Consider the following 25,096-nt stretch of genomic DNA (forward strand, 5'->3'; position numbering starts at 1 on the left):
TTACAATTAAACTTATGTACCTGAATAAAAATAACCTAAAATAAAACTGATACCAAAATGGCTTAGAGTGCAGCAAACTCATCTTTTCACAGCCAGTACCTGCAAGTGTTAATATAATGTAAGTATAATATCAATCAGCCATCATAACATTAAAACCAGTGACAGGTGAAGTGAATAGTATTTATTATCTGGTTACAATGGCACCTGTCAAGGGGTGGGATATATTAGGCAGCAAGTGAATAGTCAGTTGATGTGTTGGAACCAGGAAAAATGGGCAATCATGAGGACCTGAGCGACTTTGACAAGGCCAAATAAGTGATGGCTAGAATGGGTCAGAGCATCTCCAAAACGGCAGGTCCTGTGGGGTGTTCCCGGTATGCAGTGGTTAGTACCTACCAAAAGTGGTCCAAGGAAGGTCAACCTTCGGCGGCGACCAGCAGCGACAAGGTCATGGGCGCCTAAGGCTCACTGATGCATGTGGGAGTGAAGGCTAGCCTGTCTGGTCTGAACCCACAGAACAGCTTCTGTAGCACAAATTGCTGAAAAGTTAATGCTTGCTTTGATAGAAAGGAGTCAGAACATACAGTGCAGCACAGCTTGTTGCTTTTGGGGCTGTGTAGCCACAGACCAAACAGAGTGCCCATGCTGACCCCTGTCCATTGCCGAAAGTGCCTACAATGGGCATCAGAACTGGACCATGGAGCAATGGAAGAAGGTAGCCTGGTCTAATGAATCATGTGGACGGCTGGGTGCCTATGCGTCGCTTACCTGGGGAAGAGATGGCAGCAGGATCCACTATGGGAAGAAGGCAACCCAGCGGAAGCAGTGTGATGCTCTGGGCAATGTTCTTCTTTGACACGTAACACCTACCTAAACATTGTTGCAGATCAAGTACACCCCTTCATGGCAACGGTATCCCCTAATGGCAGTGGCCTCTCAGCAGGATAATGTGTCCTACCACACTGCAAAAATTGTTCGGGAATGGTTTGAGGAACATAAAGAGTTCAAAGTGTTGACTTGGTCTCCAAATTCCCCAGATCTCAATCCGATTGAGCATCTGTGGGATGTGCCAGACAATCAAGTCCAATCCATGGAGGCCCACTTCGCAAGGACTTAAGGACTTAAAGGACCTGCTGCTAATGTCTTGGTGCCAGATACCACAGCACGCCTTCTCAGGTCTTGTGGAGTACATGCCTCGAATGGTCAGAGCTGTTTTGCGGCACAATCAAGGACTTACACAATATTAGGCAGGTGGTTTTAATGTTATGGCTGATCGATACACACACATACACACACACACACACACACATATTATTTTTATATGGAGACATCCATAATTATGACATCCATATATTTTTATATATATATATATATATATTTACACACACACAGTCAGTGACAATTTTCATAATTTTGCCTCTGTACACCATCACAATGGATTTGAAATGAAGCAATCAAGATGTGATTGAAGTGTAGACTTTCAGCTTTAATTAAAGGGGTTTAACAAAAAATATTGCATTAATCATTTAGGAATTACAGCAATTTTTTAAATAGTACCTCCATTTTCACAGGCTCAAAAATAATTGGACAATTGACTTTAATAGCCAGATATGGCCAGATATGGCCTGTCTTCTCCTTATTTCATGAAAAATTAAGGAGATAAAAGGTCTGGAGTTGATTCCAAGCACTAAATTTCCATTTGGTAGCTGTTAATGGAAACTCTCACTATGTAGTCCAAAGAGGCGTTGATATAAGTGAAAGAGGCCATCATTAAGCTGAAAAAACAAAAAAGACCTATCAGAGAGAGAGCAGAAACTTTAGGTGTGGCCAATTCAACATTCTTAAAGAGAAGGTACGAACTGGCGAGCTCAGCAACACCAAAAGGGCTGCAAGACCACAGAAGACAACTAAAGCAGACAATCACAGAATTCTTTCCTTGGTGAAGAAAAAACCCTTCACAACATCTAGCCAAATCAAGAAGACTCTGGAGGAGGTAGGCATATCATTGTCAAAGTCTACAATCAAGAGACGCCTTCATGAATGTATATACAGAGGGTTTACCTCAAGACCTCAAGATGCAAACCACTGGTAACACTCAAGAACAGAAAGGCCAGATTAGAATCTAGAAAAAGCCTGACCAGTTCTGATGCAATTAACTTGTACCAGAATGATGGGAAGACAAGAGTATGGAGATGAAAAGGAAGGGCACATGATCCTAAGCATACCACATCATCTGTGAAACATGTGGAGGCGGTGTTATGGCATGGATATGTATGGCTGCCAGTGGAACTGGGTCACTGGTGTTTATTGATGATGCGTCTGCTGATAGAATTCTTAAGAGTATAGAGCTATACTTTCTGCTCAGATTCTGATGCTGCGAAACTGATAGGACAGTGTTTCACAATACAGATGGATAATGACCCAAAACATACTGTGAAAGAGCAATCCAAGAGCTTGGAAATGGAACTTTCTTAAATGGCCAAGTCAGTCACCTGACCTCAACCCAATTGAGCATGCTTTTCAGTTGCTGAAGACAAACCTGAAGGCAGAAAGAACCACAAACAAGAAGCAACTGAAGCTGGCTGCAGTAAAGGCCTGGCAAAGCATCTCAAGGGAGGAAAGCATTTGGTGATGTCCATGGGTTCCAGACTTCAGGCAGTCATTGACTGCAAAGGATTTTCATCCAAGTATTAAAAATAATCCATGATTGTTAGTTTTTCCAATTACTTTTGAGCCTGTGAAAAAGGAGGGACTATGTAAAAATGACTTTAATTCCTAAACGGTTAATGCAATACCTTTGCTAAACCTCTTGAATTAAAGCTGAAAGTCACTTCAATCACATCTTGATTGCTTCATTTCAAATCCATTGTGGTGGTGTACAGAGGCAAAATTATAATATATTATAATAAATTATAATATATAAAGGGAAACGTCCATTTCCTTTTCCCATTCCCTTTGTCCATTTCAAGTACCAGTACTTATGTTCCATTTTTAATCAGTGGAAATTTGTATTCTATACATCCCATTTCATGGATGGAAATGAAGGAATAATCGGAGGAAAAAATCTGTAGAAATCTTACCATGTTTTTTGTAGGAATGTTTGGTTTCTGAGCAAGGGCTGGTTTCTTCATTAATGTAGGTTTGGAGGGCTTGGGGGAGGAGGGGAATGTTGGAGAGAGGGCACTGTCATCTTGGCCAAACTGTTCCAGTGGAACCCCTGCTATCTCATAGTGCTTTTTACGTAGCTCTCCAAGTCGTAGGCGCTCATTTTCAAGCATGCTCTCCAACTCCAGGACCTTCACCTGAACAAAGTGTGATCATATGGATTACAAAGAGTATACAACTTCCTGCCTAATCGCTTGGTCTTGAAGTTATCAATTTTATAATCTTATTCATTTTACTATTCTCATAGAATTACTATTTTTATATTATATAAAACATTTATAAAAGTTTTTTTTAGAAAAACTAACAAAGAAGAAAGTGGGAGGACAAACCTGGGATTCCATTTCCTCTTTCCTCAACTTGATCAGAGACATTCCAGAAAAGTCCATAGTGTCTATATACCAGGAGATAAAGATGCATCTAGCTGAATATTTTTTTTCTAATTATGAACAAAGCATGTGAATAGTTTGCACATACCAGTCCCTTATACTATGAGAGGAAATAAGTATTCAGACACCTTTATTATTATATACTTCCATATTGTCTTTTGACTTTGTACTTGCACATATGAAGAAAAAATATATATTGATAAGCACAAAAAAGATGTTTAAAAAACGATTTTGAAAGGAAAAAAGTATTTGGCAATCTGCAAACTGCCAACATTAGTTCTTTGTTGCAAAGCTGTTGTTGGCAATTATGGTACTATGGTCAGAAGTAATTAGCTCTCTCTGATTGACTCACAATTTCAAAATCCTCCAAAAATTTTCAATGAGATTCAAGTCAGGAGATTGTCAATACAAGGCCTTCTTTAGTTATTTTGGCTGGATGTTTGGGGAGTTTGTCTTGTTGAAACCTTCTCCCCATATTCAGATCCAGATGAGATTAAATTCTCCAAAAGTCCAAATACTTATCTCCCCTCACTGTATGTTTTTTCTGCAGTACATAAGTATGCAGACCAGGCAAGAGGGATATGAAAATAATATGAATGTTACTTAAAAACAGTATTAGTAATATCTTTTAAATTCTAAAAAAACTATGTAAGCAAATAAACTTGTCAAAGTTTGACTAACATGTTTTCATCAAAGTCTATACACCTGAAAAGCTAAGACAAGACAAGGTAAAACCTGTAAACTATAGTATATAGTTACTTACGGTGATAAATTTTAAGCAATCTGGCTTGAGACAAATTTGTTTAGTACTAACATTAAATTAAACATTTTCCTGTTTCTGATAACTTTATTGTTGTATCAGTTTTAGGCTAGGGAAAGTTAAACAGACTAAAGCTATTTGATGAGACGAGTCTATGCTTGAATTAACCCTTCTGTGTGGCAAAATGGGCAGCCAATTGTACAATGCAAGCTAAATAGGCTATAAATTTGCTATAAACTGACATTTAATATATGCCTGAGGCATCATTTTAACCAGAAATAGAGCTCCAAAGTCAGAGAAAATGCCTGAATTCTGCAGCCTCCTTCTCAGCCAGAGGTATGGGGTGGCTGTCTGAAAGCTACTGAAGCATTCTTTTTAACGGTTATGATGATTCATGGTAATAGTGCAGGCTCCCCACGAAATAATTTGATCATGTGACCAGCGTGCTCTCTATATACAGTCGGGTCATTGAACAATAACAGAGTTTTCGTGATTTTGCCTTTATACACCACAACAATGGATTTGAAATAAAACAATCAAGATGTGATCGAAGTATAGACTTTCAGCTTTATTTTAAGAAGTTCTACAAAAATATGGCATTTACCATTTAGCCATTTTAATTTTCATTTTCCAGCCATTTTCAACAAAGTACCTCCATTTTCAGGGGCTCAAAGATATTTGGACAAAGTGACATAATTGTACCATAATTTTAATACTTGGATGAAAATCCTTTGTAGTCAATGACTGCCTGAAGTCTGGAGCTCATGTTCTCAAAACTCAAATTCTGAGTTTCCTCCCTGGAGATGCTTTGCCAGGCCTTCACTGCAGCCACCTTCAGTTCCTGCTTGTGTGGCTCTTTCTGCCTTCGGTCTTGTCTTCAGTAAGTGAAAAGCATGCTCTATTGGGTTGCACCTGCACTGTGAAATGGTGTCCGTCAGTTTTGTAGCATTTGGCTGAATGTGAGCAGAGAGTATAGCTCTATACACCTCAGAATTCATCTTGCTACTTCTGTCAGCAGTCACATCATCAATAAACACCAGTGAGTCCGTTCCACTGGCAGCCATACATGCCCATGCCATAACACTGCCTCCACCATGTTCGACACATGATGTGGTATACTTTGGATCACGAGCTGTTCCTTTCTTTCACCATACTTTTCTCTTCCCATCATTCTGGTACAAGTTAATTTTGGTTTCATCGGTCTAAAGAATCTTATTCCAAAACATAGGAGGCTTTTTTAGATGTTTTCTGGCAAAGTCTAATCTGGCTTTCCTGTTCTTGAATGTTACCAGTGGTTTGCACCTTGGTGTAAACCCTCTGTATTTACATTCATTTTCTTCACCAAGGAAAGGATTCTGCGATCATCCAGTTTTGTTGTCTTCCATAGTCTTCCAGGCCTTTCGATGTTGTTGAGCTCACCAGTGCTTTCTTTCTTTTTAAGAATGTACCCAACTGTGGATTTGGTCACACCTAAGGTATCTCTCTTCAAGATTCAAGATTCAAAGAACTTTATTAATCCCAGGGGGAAATTGCTTTGCCATGTTACAATTGCTCTCAAAAAGAAAGAAAGAAAGAAAGAAGAAAATAAAATAAATATATACCTATTTTACAAATATATATATATACCTAAATTTGTATTGCACATGAAAGTCCCTTATTGCACATGAATATAGATTTATGTTGTTTTTTCAGCCTAATGATGGCCTCCTTCACTTGCATTGAGATCTCCTTGGACTTCATATTGGTAGCTCCAGTCGAACAGCTGCCAAATGCCAACTCAATACCTGATATCAACTCCAGACCTTTTATCTGCTTCATTTGTCTTGAAGTAATGAGGGAATGGACCGCACCTGGTCAATTAACTTCTTGTCAGTCAATTGTCCAAATACCTTTGAGCCCCTGAAAATGGAAGTACTTTGCTTAAAATGTCTGTAATTCCTAAATGGTAAATGCCATATTTTTGTGGAACCTCTTAAAATAAAGCTGAAAGTCTACACTTCGACAAACATCTTGATTGTTTTATTTCAAATTCATTGTGGTGGTGTATAAAGGCAAAATCACAAAAACTCTGTCAATGTACTTCCGGACCTGACTGTACAGTATTATACATTATCTATACATTATGTACAATCAGGGACCCATTTAATTCTACACTGCCAGATTTATTCATTTAAATTATTCAAATATTTGGCTCATTATTGGTAAATCTTTCCACCAGTAGGACACATTAGGTCAAAGTAGACATTATTTATAGGCCTACTTGTTTTTGAGTTCTTGAGGTTTGGACTAAACCTATTATAATTCAAGTAACCATTCAAATACCTGTAATAATACCTATAAGAGCTCCATCATAAATATAACAGCTTTCATAATTGTGGGATGACTTTCACCACAGTAACAAATTAAAAAACAAATCACTGAACCCCTGGCTATGTTTTGCAGAATGCTGGGGGTGCCAGCATTTTTGACAATTTAAAATTAATTTAAATTTAATAGTGATTTAACAGGCAAGGGGTGCAATGCTCTCTGGCAGGACCAAAAAAAAAAAAAACGCTCCAAACATGAGCATGAACAGTTCCACCAGCATTACAAAATTTTGCCACACTAGGCAAAACACAGTTTTAAGAGCACGCCTGAATTTTATACACATGGATGTTGCTCTCTTGCTTAAAACAGATGCATGCACCCACACATACACACACACGTACCTTTTTCCTCAATCTGTTCCTGGCCTGTCTTGGTGGAAGCTACCACATTAGCAGCCATCTCATTCACATAGCGAGATGCTTGCTGAAGACTTAACAATTTTTTACTGCCACGGTCTGCCTTTACCTGAAAAAACAAGGAAGTAGTCATAAATAAGTAATCTGTGTAAGGAAATGTTACAGTTAGTTTTATAGAGGGTACAATCTTTGCAAGGCTTTCAGTAAAACATTAGAAATGCTAGCTCAATAGCCATTTTCAAATTCAGTTTTTTAAAATGATGCAACTGCTAGAAACAGAGGAGGGTGAATGCTAACACATGCTTCCTCCAAGACACATGAAGCCAGCCACTGCAACTTTTTGAGCCGCTGCTTATGACTACGTCACATGGCAGCTAAATCCATTCAGAAGAAAGTGCTAACTGCCTTCTTCCACAGTCACAGATGCCCAGAATTGATTAATGATGCTCTGATTTACAGGGGGGAGCCCTGTCCGTCTCACCCAGAGAATTTTGCTCTCTTGGACTCTCTTGGAATGCTGGAGCAGAAAGCATACCTGTTTAGAACTATTCTTAGTTGCCTTTGCCTATAAAGCACTTTTTAACAGTATGAAAAATCTACATAATCAATTTATTATGATTATTATTATTATTATTGTTGTTGTTATTATTATTATTATAGACAAGAAATTTATTGTTAATCTCAAACCTTGGAAGCTGCAACAAGTTGTGCTGTGCTGGCAGCGATTTCATGAGAACAGACAATAAGCTCTTCATACTTGCCCGTGTGTAACACCACTTTATCAGCAGAATCACTGAGAGAGGAGAAAGTGAGAAAGCAAAGAGAATTCCATGGTCTTACTAGGAAACTCACTATAACTAAGGAAGTGTCACTTATTTGATCCAATTAAGAAAAATTGTACTTTCTAACAGTACAGGCTGATATTTGGTAGGAATACATACACCATTTGTGTTGCCCCCCAGCCTACTGCCTTGGCAGCAGATATGAGACCCTCAGTCCAGCGAGAGTTTCTTGCATAAAACTCCCTCACTGTTGCTGCACCCTAGGAAAGCAGTCAAGATTTAATTATTCTTTAAAAAAAAAAAAAACACAAGGAATCTAGGTAAATAATATACACTAAAGGACAATATACACTGTGTGTGTGTGTGTGCGCGCATGTTGTACTTGTAATTATGTATGAAATAAGTACGAAATATGTAAAATACAATATTAGAAATCTAAATCCCCACCTAAATCCCCCTCTGAACCATGTGGCAAAATGTGTTAAGCCCAAGGTAGAACTTTTTTTTGGGCATAATTCTTTGGAACCACCCAGTCAGAGCCCAGATCTAAACTCTATTGTAAATAAGTGGAATGACTTAAAGAGGACTGTGCACAGGAAATCCCCTTGCAGTATGACAGATCTGGAGCATTTTTGCTCCAGGAAAAGTGGAATACAATAGCCAAATCAAGATGTGCTAAGTTGGTAGACTCCCAAAAAGACTGAGCAAAAGGTGCTAGTTTTAGTTAAGGCATGTGCACACTTGTGCAACCAGGTTATTATACGTTTTTTTCTTTTTTTTCCCCTAAACAATTTCTATTTGTTTTCACTTGAATTTTGCTGGTTGTTCTGACGTACTTTATCACAAAAATGTGCAGTTTTAACCGGGGTGTGTAGACTTTTTATATGCACTGTATGTATGACCAAGTGAACTAGCATGAGGAAGGTGTTTTTTTTTTTTTTTTGTTCCATTTTTTTTCTTTTTTTTTTTTTTAATAGCACTTTTGTAAGTCACTCTGGATAAGGGCATTTACCAAATGCCATGTCATGAGTGTTTGCCAAATGTAAATGTAAACATCACTTTTTACAACTGTGGTGAGCAGAAAAGCACCTCAGAAGGCACAACATGTTAAACCTTTAGGCAGATGGGCAGGTTCCACCCCAGTCAGTCAAGAAAAGTAATCTGAGGCTACAACAGGTGATCCTAATAAAGTATACAGTGAGTATACACTGATTAGCCATAACATTAAAACCACAGACATAACATTAAAAACACTGACCCACTTCGGTTTTTGCACATTTTATTGTGTTATAGATGTAATTTAAAATGGATTAATTTGACTTTTTTGGCATCAATGTACACACAATAATTTCTTGCTTTAAATGAAACTTTAATTTGCTTTAATTATCTTGAGATATCTCTAGAACTGGACTGGAGTCCACCTGTGGAAAATTCAATTAATTTTGAACATCTACTGGTTTCACCTTCTATAGCCTCAGAAGCACTTTGCTCGCACAGCTGATAAAAGACATAAATGACATTCTTCTGAAATCTCTTGTTTCTTTCCTGTGTGTGTGTTGGGGGGGGAGTAGACAATTAATTAAGAAGGTAAAATAAAAAAAATGTTTTGTACTATAGTACTATAATAAATTATTTTTTTAAATATTACCCTTCCACTTTCTACAATCTCCTTCTGCAGGTCTGTGGATGCCAACACCAGCAGACGGATAGCCTAAAAAAAACAGGCAAAAGAGAACGCATGAAGATATGGGTGCAAAAGATATAACAGTACTGAGGAAAGATAAAGAAGAACCATCACTAGGAGAACTGATTGATCATTACTCTGATCATTTTTAAACTCTGCCATCTTACCTTCATGAGGTCAGTGCAGCTATTCAGTATTCTAAAAGTGAATAATACACAGTGCATTAAGGAGCATGTGATGAAACAACCAACAGGATTTAAATCTCTAGTGTCAGCAGAGGTTAAAATGTGCCAGAAAGATCTGTAATTATCTGGTCAGCAGGTTAATTTTTTAATGAAGTTGCATGTGTTTTTGAGTCGTTTTAAATTATCTAAATGAATGGACAGCGAGAAGAAGACTTTATTACGGAAATTATATTGTTCCTGAGATTCAGGAACAAGGGTTCACTGCTTGTTAAAAATAAAATAAAATGCATATATTATCCATCGGTATAAACCCTTTACTCATTTTCTAACGGTACCAATATTAAAATCCCTTGTTTGGGAATAACTGCACAATAGTGTTATCAACATTTTTCTCCTTGTGCATCCTCTGTGAATGTCAAATAAATATCAAACACTGAGCCGACTTTACTGAGGTCTATTCGTCCTGCACCTACCTCAAAATTTTAGTTTGAGGCCAACCCAACCTCGCAAAATATTTTAACTAGATTAAAATCTGTAACATGCACTGTGTTTTCTTACATGATCATTTTATTGTAACTGGAGTGCATCATGACTCGAACACACAGCACGGAATGCGTGCACTGATTCTGATAAAGAAAGTAACCAGACACAGAGATTTACGTGGTTGTTATTCTTCAGATTACAGATTAATGAAAATTTACCCACCTCATTAAAATTTACCCACCTCATTAGATCGTATAGAAATTTCTTTTGGGTTGCTCTAAATCTATTTACTTCGTACCGACTGAGCCTTTTTTATTCTGACTGATCAGTCTGATTATTAAGGGATCATTAGGCTGCATGTAAACATAGCTACTGAGGGGCAGGAATGTAAACTCTCAAAATCACTTCAAATCATGTTGATTATAACAATACTGGTGAGTTAACTGTCCATGTTCATATTCTACAATATGTGTGACAAATTTTCCTTTAATTAACTCATCATTATGTCTAAATTTGATATCAGATTACAGGTATATTTTGAAGGAGTGCAAAATGAATAATGGTGAATAATTCTGAAGGAGTGCAAAATGAATAATGTCTACCTCTCATTCACTTCCAGCTTGACTCCTTCAGTGTCTCTTCTGGCCTGATTCATCATCTCCTGCAGGCAGAGCAACAGCATGGCAAATCAACGGCAGTACAAATGTAATTATACATCCTGCAAACATATCATACTTGATACAATTTATACACTCTGTTAACATTTTATTAGGTACACCTACTTAGCATACCTACCATTTTATCCTAACTGATCATTTTATCTTATGTAGGTTGCTTTTGTGAAAGTCAGTACTGAGTAGGGCATTTTGTTTTCTGGTTGCTGAATGTGAGAAGAAAGAAAAATGCCTGTAACCACTAGCCTACTGGGCCTTCATCCTGTTTTTTGTGAAACCCCTAAATTAGCTCAGGTGTAACCAGTTTCCATTAGAATTAACATAAAGTGTCACATGATCTCATTATAAATACACCTGTTCCCAGAACACTGCAAAGTTTTTTAGAAACATATCTAAAAAAAAAACTGCATCATGAAGACCAAGAAGCTGTCAAAACAAATCCACGATAAAGTTCTAGAAAAGCATCAGTCAGGCTTTGGTTATAAAAAAATATCCTAAACTCCCAAATATCCTGCAGAGCACCATTAAATCCATAATTTAAAAAAATGGAAATATTGTACAATATGGCACAACCATGACTCTGTCTAGAGAAGACCATCCACCATAAAGTCAGTTACTTAAATAAGAAGCAAGTTTATCAAACATGCTGGTGAAAACAGTTAGTCTGGCTGAAGATGTCCAAAATCTTAGTAAATAATTGTGCTTTAAACTTACATCTATTCTCCTCACAGCTTCCTCTATAGCAGCAGAAGTGGCAGCCATTTCTTTATCTACCATATCTCCCAGCTCCTCCCTTCCGACATCAACTCCTTTAGGCCTTAGGTCCTGAGACAAGGTGCAACAAACAAGAATAACAGAGAAATACAGATAATAAGAAGTAAATATATTAAAATCTAAATGGATGTACGTATACACTCAATGTTCATTAATAAACTGTCTATCTCTGTTATAAGTGGAAGATGTTTTGCTATATCACCCGTAAAGTGAATAGTGATTCAGGGATTCTCTTATAATTTGTAGTAATTCCCAAAGACTTAGTTTAGTTATCTCATTAGTACTATATCATAAATCCTGTGGCATCAATGAGAAAGAAGCTTGACCAGACAGCTGTCTTAAAAAAATGCACTTGGTCTTTTATTGGCAACTCACACTACTCAAACACAGAATTAAACAAGCCAGCTGAAACTGGCTAGGGAAACAAAACCCACTGATCTTCAGCTTGATGGTCAAAAAAAAAAACACCAATAGGCCAGTACAGACAAATACACTATATGGCCACTTGTGTGTTCCTTCTCCAAACTGTTGCCACGAACTTGGAACCACACAGTTGTCTAGAATTTCTTTGTCTGCTGCAGCATTAAGATCTCCCTTCAGTGGAACTAAGGGGCCCAATCCTGTTCCAGAAAGACAATGCCCCTGTGCACAAATCAAGATCCATAAAGACAAGGCTTGCAAAGGTTGGTGTTGAAGAACTCGACTGGCCTGCACAGAGCCCTGACCTTAACTGCATTGAACACTTTTGGAATGAACACTGACTACGCATAAGGTCTTCTCACCTGACATCAATGCCAGACCTCACTAATGCTGTGGCTGAATCGGCATAAATCCCCACAGCCACATTCCAAAATCCAGTGGAAAGCCTTCACAGAAGAGTGGAGGATGTTACAGCAGCAGCAGGGACTAATTCCATGCCCATGGTTTTGGAATGAGATGTTTAACAAGCACATAATGTATGTGTGTGTGTGTGATGGTCAGGTGTCCACATACTTTTGTCCATATAGTATACACTATATTACCAAAAGTATTCGGTCACCTGCCTTGACTCACATATGAACTTAAGTGCCATCCCATTCCTAACCCATAGGGTTCAATATGATGTCGGTCCACCTTTTGCAGCTATTACAGCTTCAGCTCTTCTGGGAAGGCTGTCCACAAGGTTGAGGAGTGTGTTTATAGGAATTTTTGACCATTCTTCCAAAAGCGCATTGGTGAGGTCACACACTGATGTTGGTCGAGAAGGTCTGGCTCTCAGTCTCCGCTCTAATTCATCCCAAATGTGTTCTATCGGGTTCAGGTCAGGACTCTGTGCAGGCTAGTCAAGTTCATCCACACCAGACTCTGTCATCCATGTCTTTATGGACCTTGCTTTGTGCACTGGTGCACAGTCATGTTGGAAGAGGAAGGGGCCCGCTCCAAACTGTTCCCACAAGGTTGGGAGCATGGAATTGTCCAAAATGTTTTGGTATCCTGAAGCATTTAAAGTTCCTTTCACTGGAACTAAGGGGCCAAGCCCAACTCCTGAAAAACAACCCCACACCATAATTCCTCCTCCACCAAATTTCACACTCGGCACAATGCAGTCCGAAATGTACCATTCTCCTGGCAACCTCCAAACCCAGACTCGTCCATCAGATTGCCAGATGGAAAAGCGTGATTCATCACTCCAGAGAACTCGTCTCCACTGCTCTAGAGTCCAGTGGCGGCGTGCTTTACACCACTGCATCCGACGCTTTGCATTGCACTTGGTGATGTGTGGCTTGGATGCAGCTGCTCAGCCATGGAAACCCATTCCATGAAGCTCTCTGCGTACTGTACTTGGGCTAATCTGAAGGTCACATGAAGTTTGGAGCTCTGTAGCAATTGACTGTGAAGAAAGTCGACGACCTCTTTGCACTATGCGCTTCAGCATCCCCTGACCCCTCTCCGTCAGTTTACGTGGCCTACCACTTCGTGGCTGAGTTGCTGTTGTTGATTTTATACACCTGTGGCCAGGCCAAGTGATTAGGACACCTGATTCTGATCATTTGGATGGGTGACCGAATGCTTTTGGTAATATAGTGTATACAACACATTCCTACAGTAACAACAAACAACAAAATCCTATAGAACAAACAGTAAAAATAAAAAAAAAAACAAGTACTACACAGGAGCTCTTGGGAATACAAATTGGTGCTTAGAATGGAAGCACTGCAATGCTAAAATTTGAGATTTTGAACTTGAAATTACATGTGATATATATATATATACAAAGGTTATCATCATCACCATCATCTCCTCTTGGGGCCCTGAGAGTTAGCATGTAGGAAGAAAAAATTTCACCTTCATTGTAAAGATTTTTCATTTTGTTATGATGTATATTCTGCCTTACCTGTGCAATTTGCAAGACCTTCTGAATCACAATACGAACAGATGCTGGATCAGCACCCTTTATGGAAACTTTAGACTTCAGCTCCTGTAGAAAGTTTAAGCATTGAGTGGCACATGCCCTGCAGTTCTCCATCAATCCTGCACACACCATACACAACAACTTGCCAGTTAAATCCACCAGCTGACTTGGGTGACACAGCACCCATAGAAATGCAAGCAAATTTACAGAAATATAGGATATAATAGTGAAAGCGCTGTGTTTTTGCTGTTTGCCCATGTGTTTAATCTATTTCAGTCTTACGATCAGCAAGATCTGCAGGTGCCATGTGCGCTGTTGCGCTCCCATTGATAATGGTGTCAGCAGTAAGATGAGAAAACTGAGTCAGAGCCCTCAGCAGAGGCCCAGCGTCTGGACAGAAAGACAGAAAAGGGCAACTATTTACTAAAATAGGTAAACAGAGGTAATAGATAAATCACTAGAATATCACTCATATATATAATGTTGATTACTGCAAAACTGTACAAATGATATATACAAAAGGCATATTTGAAATGGGGAGAAAGGTAGGTAGGTAAACAAGGTAAAAACACACAAAAATACCTTCCATATTCTTCAAATAGTGGGAGTGGCCTGCTTGCATTTTAGTCACTGAGCCCAGTGCGGCTTCTGCACGGCTAATGAGGTAATCTAAAGAAAGAAGGAAAGACATACAATTTCCTTGACTTTTCCCTTTAATCTAGGTCTTCTTGCTATAAGAAGACATTTTTTTTTTTTTTTTTACTGGATATAATCTGAGTTCAGCATGGAGAGGTATGCAAATCTCAAGTACCTGGGGAGCTGGTGCAGCGGATATGCAAAGGATCATCCACTTTGGCCACAGCATCCTGAATGATGATTTCTGCCTCAGTTACTGTACCCTGCAACAGGGCAAACTGCTCATCCAACAACTTCTGCTGCAACTGCTCCTCACGGCCGAGCTACACATGCACAAATATGGATTGCATTAATGCTTACAATCAATATTTCTTCATAACATACATAACATTCCTTAATCAAAGCTTTTAATGACAACTGAATTGTGATATAAATGTATTATGATCTCATTATCACTGTTTAAGTGAATGTAAAAATTAATTAAAACAATTAATTAAAACAAAAATTAATGGTGACAGAGATAACTGGTGACTGAGTGGCCCGGTGCCTTGGGTCTTCCTAACACAACAATTCTCCCATTGGTTACCCCACCTAAGGTGGCATGAGCAGAACAGATAGGCAGTGCACCTGGCACCATAACTCCCAGAGTGTGTAGTATGTAGTCTCTGCAAAGTCCACACTGACAATTTTTGCAGAAATGAGGTCTTAACACACACACCAAAGACAGGTCACTTCAGACAGTACTGACTACACTATTAGAAATAGAAAAAATTGTCCAACACTGAGAGTAAGCAAATCTTTTATATTTATTAAAAAAATGTGCAGTCACTGTCTAACTAATGAGTAGAAACTTGCATAAACTTGGAATGCATAAAACAAATTTTCCCAATAAACACTGAAGTTAATATATCAAATCATCAAATCATCCCCTTAAAGAACAGAGTGTACAGTGCACCACAGTGACATTTTACAAATGATATACAATTAGATTTTACTTCCAGATTTTATATCAGATTTAGTGGTTGAAAGTAACCAGCTGGTATTGTTCTCTGTCACCAAATTTTATGCTGATATTTTAATGGTAGTGGCACAAGTGTTAAGACTTGTATACGTTTTTTCCTTTGAATGCCAACAGTTCAAAATCTACAGTTATTTAAAAACATGCAAAAGGATAAATATAGAGATATCTGGCTAAGCCAGAGATTGAAATACTTGAAAGATCTACAATGTTAGTTTTTTTTAATGCATCTGTGTTAGAAGCTTCTTGGATTATTTTGGTAATCTAATATGATAATCTCCTCCAAAAGCAAGGCCAATTCTTTTATTTTGCTACACACTGAAGACATTTGGGTTTGAGTTCAAAAGATGAATATGAGATGATAGATCAGAATTTCAGCTTTCATTTACTGATATTTACATCTAGATGTGTTAAACAACTTAGAACATTTACAAGGTGAACTTTCACATTTTCTGTGAAAAGTTTCCACTGGCATTCCATTTTCTTCTATGGGCAGTGCAAAATAATACTTCTAGGTCACCATGCAAAAAATAGGATGTGCTGTCAACATTCTGCTACAATCTACTTAATGTAGCTCACTTAAAAGAAAAATTATTAGAGTAAAAAATAGTACCCTGGTATAATAATCACACTTGCACCTTAAAAAAAGATCACTCAGAAGTGACATTAATGGCATCAAACTAAATTTGTAGCATTTGTAGCAAGTATAATAAGTTACTTACTGCTGCTAGATCAGCATGTCTAACACCCTAACAGAAGATAACAAAAATAATTCTAGATACTTATTTAATGAAATAACATCATTAATTTGGAACAAGACCTCCACAGAAGCACAAATACCAACAGTATATTTACATTTATGGCATTTTGGCAGATGCCCTTATCCAGTGTTACCTACATTTATCTAATTTATTCAACTGTAAGTAAATAACGCTTAATATCTGGTTGCATATCCATTGCTTCCAATAACTGAACAAAACAAGCGAACCACTGACATTACCAAACTGTTGCATTCTTCTTTTGTGTTGCTTTCCCAGGCTTGTAGGTTGGCCTAGGAGATATTGCAAAAAAAAAAAAAATTCTAGATTTTTTTTTTTAACTTTATGAACGATTGTTGATTACGATTTCTTTTTTTTTTTTTTGTTCTTACATAATGCAATCATAAACAAATTGCGTTATTTTTCAAAGTTTTTAATTTTTCAGAATGGACTTTGGAAAATGTAGATGTGCAAAAATAGTAACAGCACCATCAATAGCAAAGAGTGCAAACAATGGTTCTTTTAAATAAAGAATATTTAAAGAAAGGATATTAAAAAAAAAAAACACTGTTTGCACTATTTGCTATAGATGGCACTGTTACCATTTTTGTACAACTTAGTGAACCCTTCCTTCTCAACAGACTAAATAGGGACCATGTCTTTCGTGACATTAAATGCTCCCCATCAAATATGACTGAGCTTGAGAGTATCTGCCAGGGAGAATGAGAGAAATTGCTCAAACGCAGATGTGCAAAGCTTGTAGAAACTTTCCCAAGAAGGCTCAAAACTATAAGTACTGCCAAAGGTGCTTCTACAAAGTAGTATAGAGTCTGAATACTTATCTAAATTAGAGATTTCAGTTTTTGGTTTTTAATAAAAACTTGTTTTTGCTTTGTCATTGTGGGTTATTGTGTTTATCTTTGTGGCAAAAAAGTAAATTTAATCCAATTTAAATTCCATCTTTAACAATAAATTTGGCAAAAACTGAAGGGGTCTGAATATTTTCCAAACCAACTCTATGTAAACCCACTATGAATGACCATGAATGTGACAAAGAATGCACTTATAGCGCTCAATTCCTCTTAGACACCCGCCCCTGTGCTGGGCTTTGTGCACCCCTAGTTTCCCTTTATGTTTTATGTGCATGAACATGATGGCTCTATGACTAAGTGTCTTATGCAGGACCATGGTGGTCAACTGCACCATGTCCACTACTATTCAGCTAAGCTTTGGCCCATGTTCGTGTTGTTCAAGTTATATGTTTGGTTCTAACTGCTGCTGCTGGAAGAAAAGGCTATGTATGGTGGTTTTTTTTTTCTTTCCCCCAGACTCACGGCTGTGTGAGCCCTGAGTTTGATACAATTGGTCAAGTTTAATGGCTATTTACAAACCCCGGAGCAGTCCAGAGAACTGATCCCTGGTCTTCTTAAAGACAGTGGTCTGCAGTTCACTTCAACCAAACCATGGTGCTGTCAGCATCAGGTATAGAAACTATTTGCACTCAAAGCTGCATACAGCATAACATGGTTGGTTTAACTGGTCACATTACTTCCACTACTACTACTGTTACAGTTATTGATATACAAAACCTTGACTTTCATAGGACTCAAGCCCTATAATTAGCTCACATTTTGTGGTGTGGCTGCTTATGTTGACACAGCACCTTACAGCGAGTTGCCCACTACCTGTCACTTTCCTTTTGTCATCAGCAGGTCTGGTTACTGTCACTGTCTGATCCTTATGATAAAGTAAATCTGGTGATTGTGACTATGTAATGTTATGTCACACTTTACTTGGGGGCATTTATGGAAAATCCTGATTTGATTTTGTTTACTAATAGCTCAGCATATCAGGCTGTAGATGCACTAAGTGGGCCATCTGCTCATCACATGCAGTGATAGGTAAGGACACCAAGCTTCCAAACTTATGGCCCTGACTAATGGCTGCATTCTAGCATTTGACCTCATTGCTACCGTCTACATACCATGCACATCCCAGGAACATACACAGACATCTTGGGGGCAAAGGCTGAAGAGAAAAACGGGCATAATCTCCCACATATTACACACATACAGGCACATATACATGCATTTCCATGCACATCACAAAAACTTATGCAATGAGATAAGTATGCTTGCCAGACATTAAAATATAATCATATTTTATGCTCATTTTTACTTCATAATTTCCAAAGGCCAAAACAATACACTTTGTGTGTAGTAAACATCATGCCTTTAGCTTTCAGGCCTCAGATGCAGTTAAAATAAATATATCCAAATTAAAGCATTATTGAATAATTCTTTAACATTACTAGAAATGGGGTGACTAGAAGGTGGCATACATCGTGCAGGCAGAACTTAACTACATTCTTCACACATTGATTAGGGCAAGTATAATAAATTGATTATAAATAAGATTTCGTCACACAGAACAGCTTACAAATATATTGTAAACTGTTCTGTGTGACGAAATCTTATAATTGGCTAGATTTCTTACACTTGTAGACAATTTGGCTGACTTCATTAATTTTTAATTCTATTAATAACTTAACCGTAAATATAGGTAAATACACAAACAAAATAAGTGAAAAAAAAAACTGAATGAACGGTTGCCAAAGTTACATCACAGCAGAGTCCTGTAGGTGGATTCACTGCCTGCTGTGCAGTGCACTCCTAGTACTGCCTGTTCCACATGCCCATATTAAATAATCATGGGCCATCCTACATCTTTACTCTAGACCATTGTTCTTAGACAAGCAGATATGCTTGGATGCTCTACTGAGAGTGAACTCTGTGCAGCAGTGTGTCCAAGAGGCGTGAATGGAAGGACAGTGGGTAATAAATACTCTACAGCAGCTCTGTTAGAAGCTAAATGTAAAGGCAATACTCAATCCTCTTAGTGACTGACAGCGCAGTGCTCTGTCAAGGACATAAAACGTGAACACACTTTGCACTGTGAAAGCGGTGATACCACCAAATGTTTCCCTCTAAGGGAAGAGCTCTGAGAGAAACCAATGACATTTAGGCTGCAAGAGTAAACCTCACAGTGAGAAATCCTTATCTCCAAATGTCATTAGCCCTGCCTATTAGCACTCCCTTACCAAGAGTTATTCCCCAGTTATGACAAATTAGCATTTGAACAATTCCAAGCCCAGCCTACCTTTTCTTTCAATTTTCCCTGGAGTTGTCCCAGCTCCTTGCTGCTTCTCTCCCTCTCTTGCTGGAGAGAGGACTCCTTCAGCTGGGCTGCCTGCTTCAAAGAGGATAGCTCAGCCTCCTTCTCACTCACACAGCGCATCAGGCGCTCCTTTTCTGCCTGCATCGAAGTTATGGAGTTGCTCATCTGCTCACTGCCCTACAGGTGATGTTAGATTAATTACAATTAAAAACACTCAAATCCATAATGTCACTTAATTTTGTCCAGATAGACACAAATGGTCAGACATACTTTTTCACAAGTCTGTAACATCCCTTTTATTAGTCGTATCTCTCCAATCTTCTCTTCCAACTCTCTTCTCAATTTATCCATTTCAAATTTTTGCTCCTCCAACTGCAAAATGTATAACATGATCATGGTTTCACTGCAGGAGAAAGTTCTGAGTTGATTTGATCAAACAAAACCAGTTAGCTTGCTGAACCATTATAAACAAATTAAATAAGTAGATGAATGTGTGTGTGCATCTGTGTGTGTGAGACCTTCATGTCAGACTCCTGTTTGATCCTCTCCACTTCAAAGGATAACTGTTGTTTAGTTCTGGCCACCTCCTCCTGGGTCTGCTGAGTGGCTGACAACATCTTCACTGTGTCTGCACTCTGCAAGTTAGAGGCATGTAAATTTTTTTTGGCATGCAGTTATGTCTTTCTTAAAAACATACACACACACACACACACACACACACACACACACACACACACACACACACACACACAAAGGCATACAACATTGCACACGTGCGCGCACACATGTGCGCACACCCACTCACCTTCCTAAGTAGTTCTGCATGGTTGGCTACCAACTCAGCATGCTTCTCCTTTAGCTTGTTATAGCGCAGCTCTGTAGCTTGAGCCCTCTCTGAGAGATTAGTTTGGCATTATTTTATTACAGTAAGTCTGTGTATTATTGAAAATATTCGTAATCTAGTGATACAGGGTTTTACAAGCCATTGTAGAAGCATGTGTAAACTCACTCTCAGCTTCCAAAAACGTAGCTTGAATTGTCTCATGTTCTGCATTGGATCTTTGAGTAGCCCCCAGTTCCATACGTAGCTGCTCATTCTCTACAAGGGCACGCTGTTTTTGCACCCTCTGCTCCTCCAGCTCTGCCTCTAGACTATTGATCTGAGATTTCAGTTGAGTGATGTAGCGCTGAGCCTACATTGGGGGAGACAAATGAATAATAGATATATACATATACATACATATACTTAAACATTATATATGAAATTAATTGTTTCTACATTTAAAAAATACTATATATACAGTCAGGTCCGGAAGTATTAGGACAATGACAGAGTTTTTGTGATTTTGCCTTTATACACCACCACAATGGATTTGAAATAAAACAATCAAGATGTGATCGAAGGGTAGACTTTCAGCTTTATTTTAAAAAGGTTCCACAAAAATATAGCATTTACCATTTAGGAATTACAGACATTTTCATCAAGGTACTTCCATTTTCAGGGGCTCAAAGGTATTTGGACAAAGTGACATAATTGTAAATATAACCATAATTTAATACTTGGATGAAAATCCTTTGCAGTCAATGACTGCCCATGTTCTCAAAACTCAAATTCTGAGTTTCCTCCCTGGAGATGCTTTGCCAGGCCTTCACTGCAGCCACCTTCAGTTGCTGCTTGTTTGTGGGTCTTTCTGCCTTCGGTCTTGTCTTCAGTAAGTGAAAAGCATGCTCTATTGTGATGAGATCAGGCAACTGACTTGGCCATTGAAGAATATTCCACTTCTTTACCTTCAAAAAGTCTTGAGTTGCTTTCGCAGTATGTTTAGGGTCATTATCCACCTGCACTGTGAAGTGGCATCCTCTCAGTTTTGTAGCATTTGGCTGAATGTGAGCAGAGAGTATAGCCCTATACACCTCAGAATTCATCTTGCTACTTCTGTCAGCAGTCACATCATCAATAAACACCAGTGAGCCCATTCCCCATTGGCAGCCATACATGCCAAGCCATAACACTGCCTCCATCATGTTTGACGCACGATGTGGTATACTTTGGGTCATGAGCTGTTCCTTTCTTTCACCATACTTTTCTCTTCCCATCATTCTGGTACAAGTTAATCTTGGTTTCATCAGTGCAAAGAGTCTTATTCCAGAACATGGGAGGCTTTTTTAGATGTTTTCTAGCAAAGTTTAATCTGGCTTTCCTATTCTTGAATGTTACCAGTGGTTTGCACCTTGGCGTAAACCCTCTGTATTTACATTCATGAAGGCGTCTCTTGATTGTAGATTTTGACAATGATACATTCTCCAGAGTAATCTTGACTTCTGTTGATGTTGTGAAGGGGTTTTTCTTCACCAAGGAAAGGATTCTGTGATCATCCACTTTTGTTGTCTTCCGTGGCCTTCCAGGCCTTTCGATGTTGTTGAGCTCACCAGTGCTTTCTTTCTTTTTAAGAATGTACCCAACTGTGGATTTGGCCACACCTAAGTTTTTTGCTATCTCTCTTATAGATTTATGTTGTTTTTTCAGCCTTATGATGGCCTCTTTCACTTGCATTGAGATCTCCTTGGACTTCATATTGGTAGCTCCAGTCGAACAGCTGCCAGATGCCAACTCAATACCTGATATCAACTCCAGACCTTTTATCTGCTTCATTTGTCTTGAAGTAACGAGGGAATGGATCGCACCTGGTTAATTAACTTCTTGTCAGTCAATTGTCCAAATACCTTTGAGCCCCTGAAAATGGAGGTTCTTTGGTGAAAATGGCTGTAATTCCTAACTGGTAAATGCCATATTTTTGTGGAACCTCTTAAAATAAAGCTGAAAGTCTACAGTTCGATTGTTTAATTTCAAATCCATTGTGGTGGTGTATAAAGGCAACATCACTAAAACTCTGTCATTGTCCTAATACTTCTGGACCTGACTATAAATATATACACTATATTGCCAGAAGTTTTGGGACATCTGCCTTTACATGCACATGAACTTCAATGACATCCCATTCTTAATCCGTATGGTTTAATATGGAGTTGGCCCACCCTTTGCAGCTATAACAGCTTCATCTCTTCTGAGAAGGCTTTCCACAAGGTTTAGGAGTGTGTTTATGGGAATTTTTGACCATTCTTCTAGAAACGCATTTGTGAGGTCAGGCACTGATGTTGGACGAGAAGGCCTGGCTCGCAGTCTTCGCTCTAATTCATGCCAGAGGTGTTCTATCGGGTTCAGGTCAGGACTCTGTGCAGGCCAGTCAAGTTCATCCACACCAAACTTGCTCATCCATGTCTTTATGGACCTTGCTTTGTCCACTGGTGTGCAGTCATGTTGGAACAGGAAGGGGCCATCCCCAAACTGTTCCCACAAAGTTGAGAGCATGAAATTGTCCAAAATGTCTTGGTATGCTGAAGCATTAAGAGTTCCTTTCACTGGAACTAAGGGGCCAAGCCCAACCCCTGAAAAACAACTCCACACCATAATCCCCCCTCCACCAAACTTTACACTTGGCACAATGCAGTCAGGCAAGTACCGTTCTCCTGGCAACTGCCAAACCATCGGATTGCCAGACAGAGAAGTCACTCCAAAGAACGTCTCCACTGCTCTAGAGTCCAGTGGCGGCGTGCTTTACACCACTGCATCCGACGCTTTGCATTGCACTTGATGATGTAAGGCTTGGATGCGGCTGCTCGGCCATGGAAACCCATTCCATGAAGCTCTCTACCCACTGTTCTTGAGCTAATCTGAAGGCCACATGAAGTTTGTAGGTCTGTAGCTATTGACTCTGCAGAAAGTTGGCGACTTCTGCGCACTGTGCACCTCAGCATGTGCTGACCCTGCTCTGTGATTTTACGTGGCTGAGTTGCTGTTGTTCCCAATTGCTTCCACTTTGTTATAATACCACTAACAGTTGACCGTGGAATATTTAGTAGTGAGGAAATTTCACAAATGGACTTATTGCACAGGTGGCAACCTATCACGGTACCACGCTTGAATTCACTGAGCTCCTCAGAGCGACTCATTCTTCCACAAATGTTTGTAGAAGCAGTCTGCATGCCTAGGTGCTTGATTTTATACACCTGTGGCCATGGAAGTGATTGGAACACCTGAATTCAATGATTTGGAGGGGTGTCCCAAAACTTTTGGCAATATAGTGTGTATATATATATATATAGCCAAAATATATACACACACACACACACACACACACACACGCACACACATACATACATACATACATACATACATACAGGGTGTCCCAAAAGTCTCCATACATGTCTTTATACTTTCATACTTAGTTTATATTGTATATATTATATATATTTTTTCAGATAGCCTTTAAGAATGCCTTTGACAAAAGAAAATCATATTCAATTCATTCTCATGGCTGGATTGGAAAGTTGTCGCAAGGTTGCAATGGATTTTAACAGGAAACATTGCAATCACATCAAACACGACACTGTTGCCAAATTTATTAACAAATTCAAAAAGACACACATACATACACACACACACACACACACACACACACAAAGAGTATATGCAAAAGAGGGTGTTGTTAGTTACTGACTGTGTAGGGTGTCTAAACTTTTGCATCAAATCTTAAGAAACTGTTCATTAATATTTGCAGGAAAAAATATAATTTTTTAAAATAGTTGGCTGCAGAGGTTTTGTTTACTTGTTTTCAACTCAAAATTCAAAAAATATGTTGAACAGGAGTGTTGGAAATTACAGGTTTGACATGTCTATGGTAAAAAGTAATTATGTCTTTCCAGCACTGTGGTTGAATTTTAGCCCAGTCCTTTTGACAAATCGTCTACAATTTCCCAAGGTTACGAGGGCCCCCTGATAGAGTCGCAATAAATAAATAAAGTCGGTAAATTGGCTAGGCCATGCAAGCACTATCACCTTTTTTTAGAAACCAGTCTTGAGTTATTTTGGCTATATGTTGGGGTTGTGTCTAGTTAAAACATCCATCTTCCCCCAGATTCATTTTCTTGGCTGATGAGATTAAATTCCTCTCTAATATGCCCCGGGACATTCATGTTTCCTTTCACGTTTCCTTTCCAAGTTGTAATCAGCCAATGTGGCAGTAGCACAATGCATAAAATCAGATGCAGATACAGGTCAAGAGCTTCAGTTAATGTTCACATCAAACATCAGACTGGGGAAAAAGTGTGATCTCTTTGACTTTAACCATGGCAATGCTGTTGGTTCTAGATGGGCTGGGTTGAGTATTTCAGAAACTACTGATCTCCTGAGATTTTCACACACAACAGTCTCTAGAGTTTACATAGAATGGTGTGAAAAACAAAAAATATTGTGTGAATGACAGTTCTGTGGGTGGAAATGCCTTGTTGATAAGAGAGGTCTGAGGAAAATGGCCAGATTGGTTCGAGCTGCTAGGAAGTATAGTAACTCATATAATTACTCTTAACAGCGATGGTAGCAGAAAAGCATTTCAGCATGCACAAAACATCAAACCTTGAGGTGGATGGGCTACAACAGCA

The 25,096-nt window shown here is 38.7% G+C and overlaps 1 protein-coding gene across 2 annotated transcripts in view; it reads right to left on the bottom strand.

Moving 5' to 3' along the window:
* Positions 1-25,096, bottom strand: part of hip1rb (huntingtin interacting protein 1 related b) — a 79,118-nt gene that overhangs the window by 3,290 nt on the left and 50,732 nt on the right. For both annotated transcript variants that reach the window (XM_034298907.2, XM_026939549.3), the window contains 18 exons: positions 20,607-20,790; positions 20,403-20,491; positions 20,116-20,232; positions 19,868-19,969; positions 19,580-19,774; positions 14,820-14,967; positions 14,591-14,677; positions 14,291-14,398; positions 13,991-14,127; positions 11,557-11,667; positions 10,771-10,829; positions 9,668-9,698; positions 9,465-9,527; positions 7,976-8,076; positions 7,722-7,827; positions 7,020-7,143; positions 3,495-3,556; positions 3,081-3,302 (listed from right to left, as the gene is read on the bottom strand). In XM_034298907.2, the coding sequence (XP_034154798.1) occupies positions 3,081-3,302; positions 3,495-3,556; positions 7,020-7,143; positions 7,722-7,827; positions 7,976-8,076; positions 9,465-9,527; positions 9,668-9,698; positions 10,771-10,829; positions 11,557-11,667; positions 13,991-14,127; positions 14,291-14,398; positions 14,591-14,677; positions 14,820-14,967; positions 19,580-19,774; positions 19,868-19,969; positions 20,116-20,232; positions 20,403-20,491; positions 20,607-20,790 (2,046 nt within the window). The remainder of the gene's footprint in view (positions 1-3,080; positions 3,303-3,494; positions 3,557-7,019; positions 7,144-7,721; positions 7,828-7,975; positions 8,077-9,464; positions 9,528-9,667; positions 9,699-10,770; positions 10,830-11,556; positions 11,668-13,990; positions 14,128-14,290; positions 14,399-14,590; positions 14,678-14,819; positions 14,968-19,579; positions 19,775-19,867; positions 19,970-20,115; positions 20,233-20,402; positions 20,492-20,606; positions 20,791-25,096) is intronic.

This window comes from Pangasianodon hypophthalmus, chromosome 24 (assembly GCF_027358585.1).
Source record: "Pangasianodon hypophthalmus isolate fPanHyp1 chromosome 24, fPanHyp1.pri, whole genome shotgun sequence".
NCBI classification, from domain to species: domain Eukaryota; kingdom Metazoa; phylum Chordata; class Actinopteri; order Siluriformes; family Pangasiidae; genus Pangasianodon; species Pangasianodon hypophthalmus.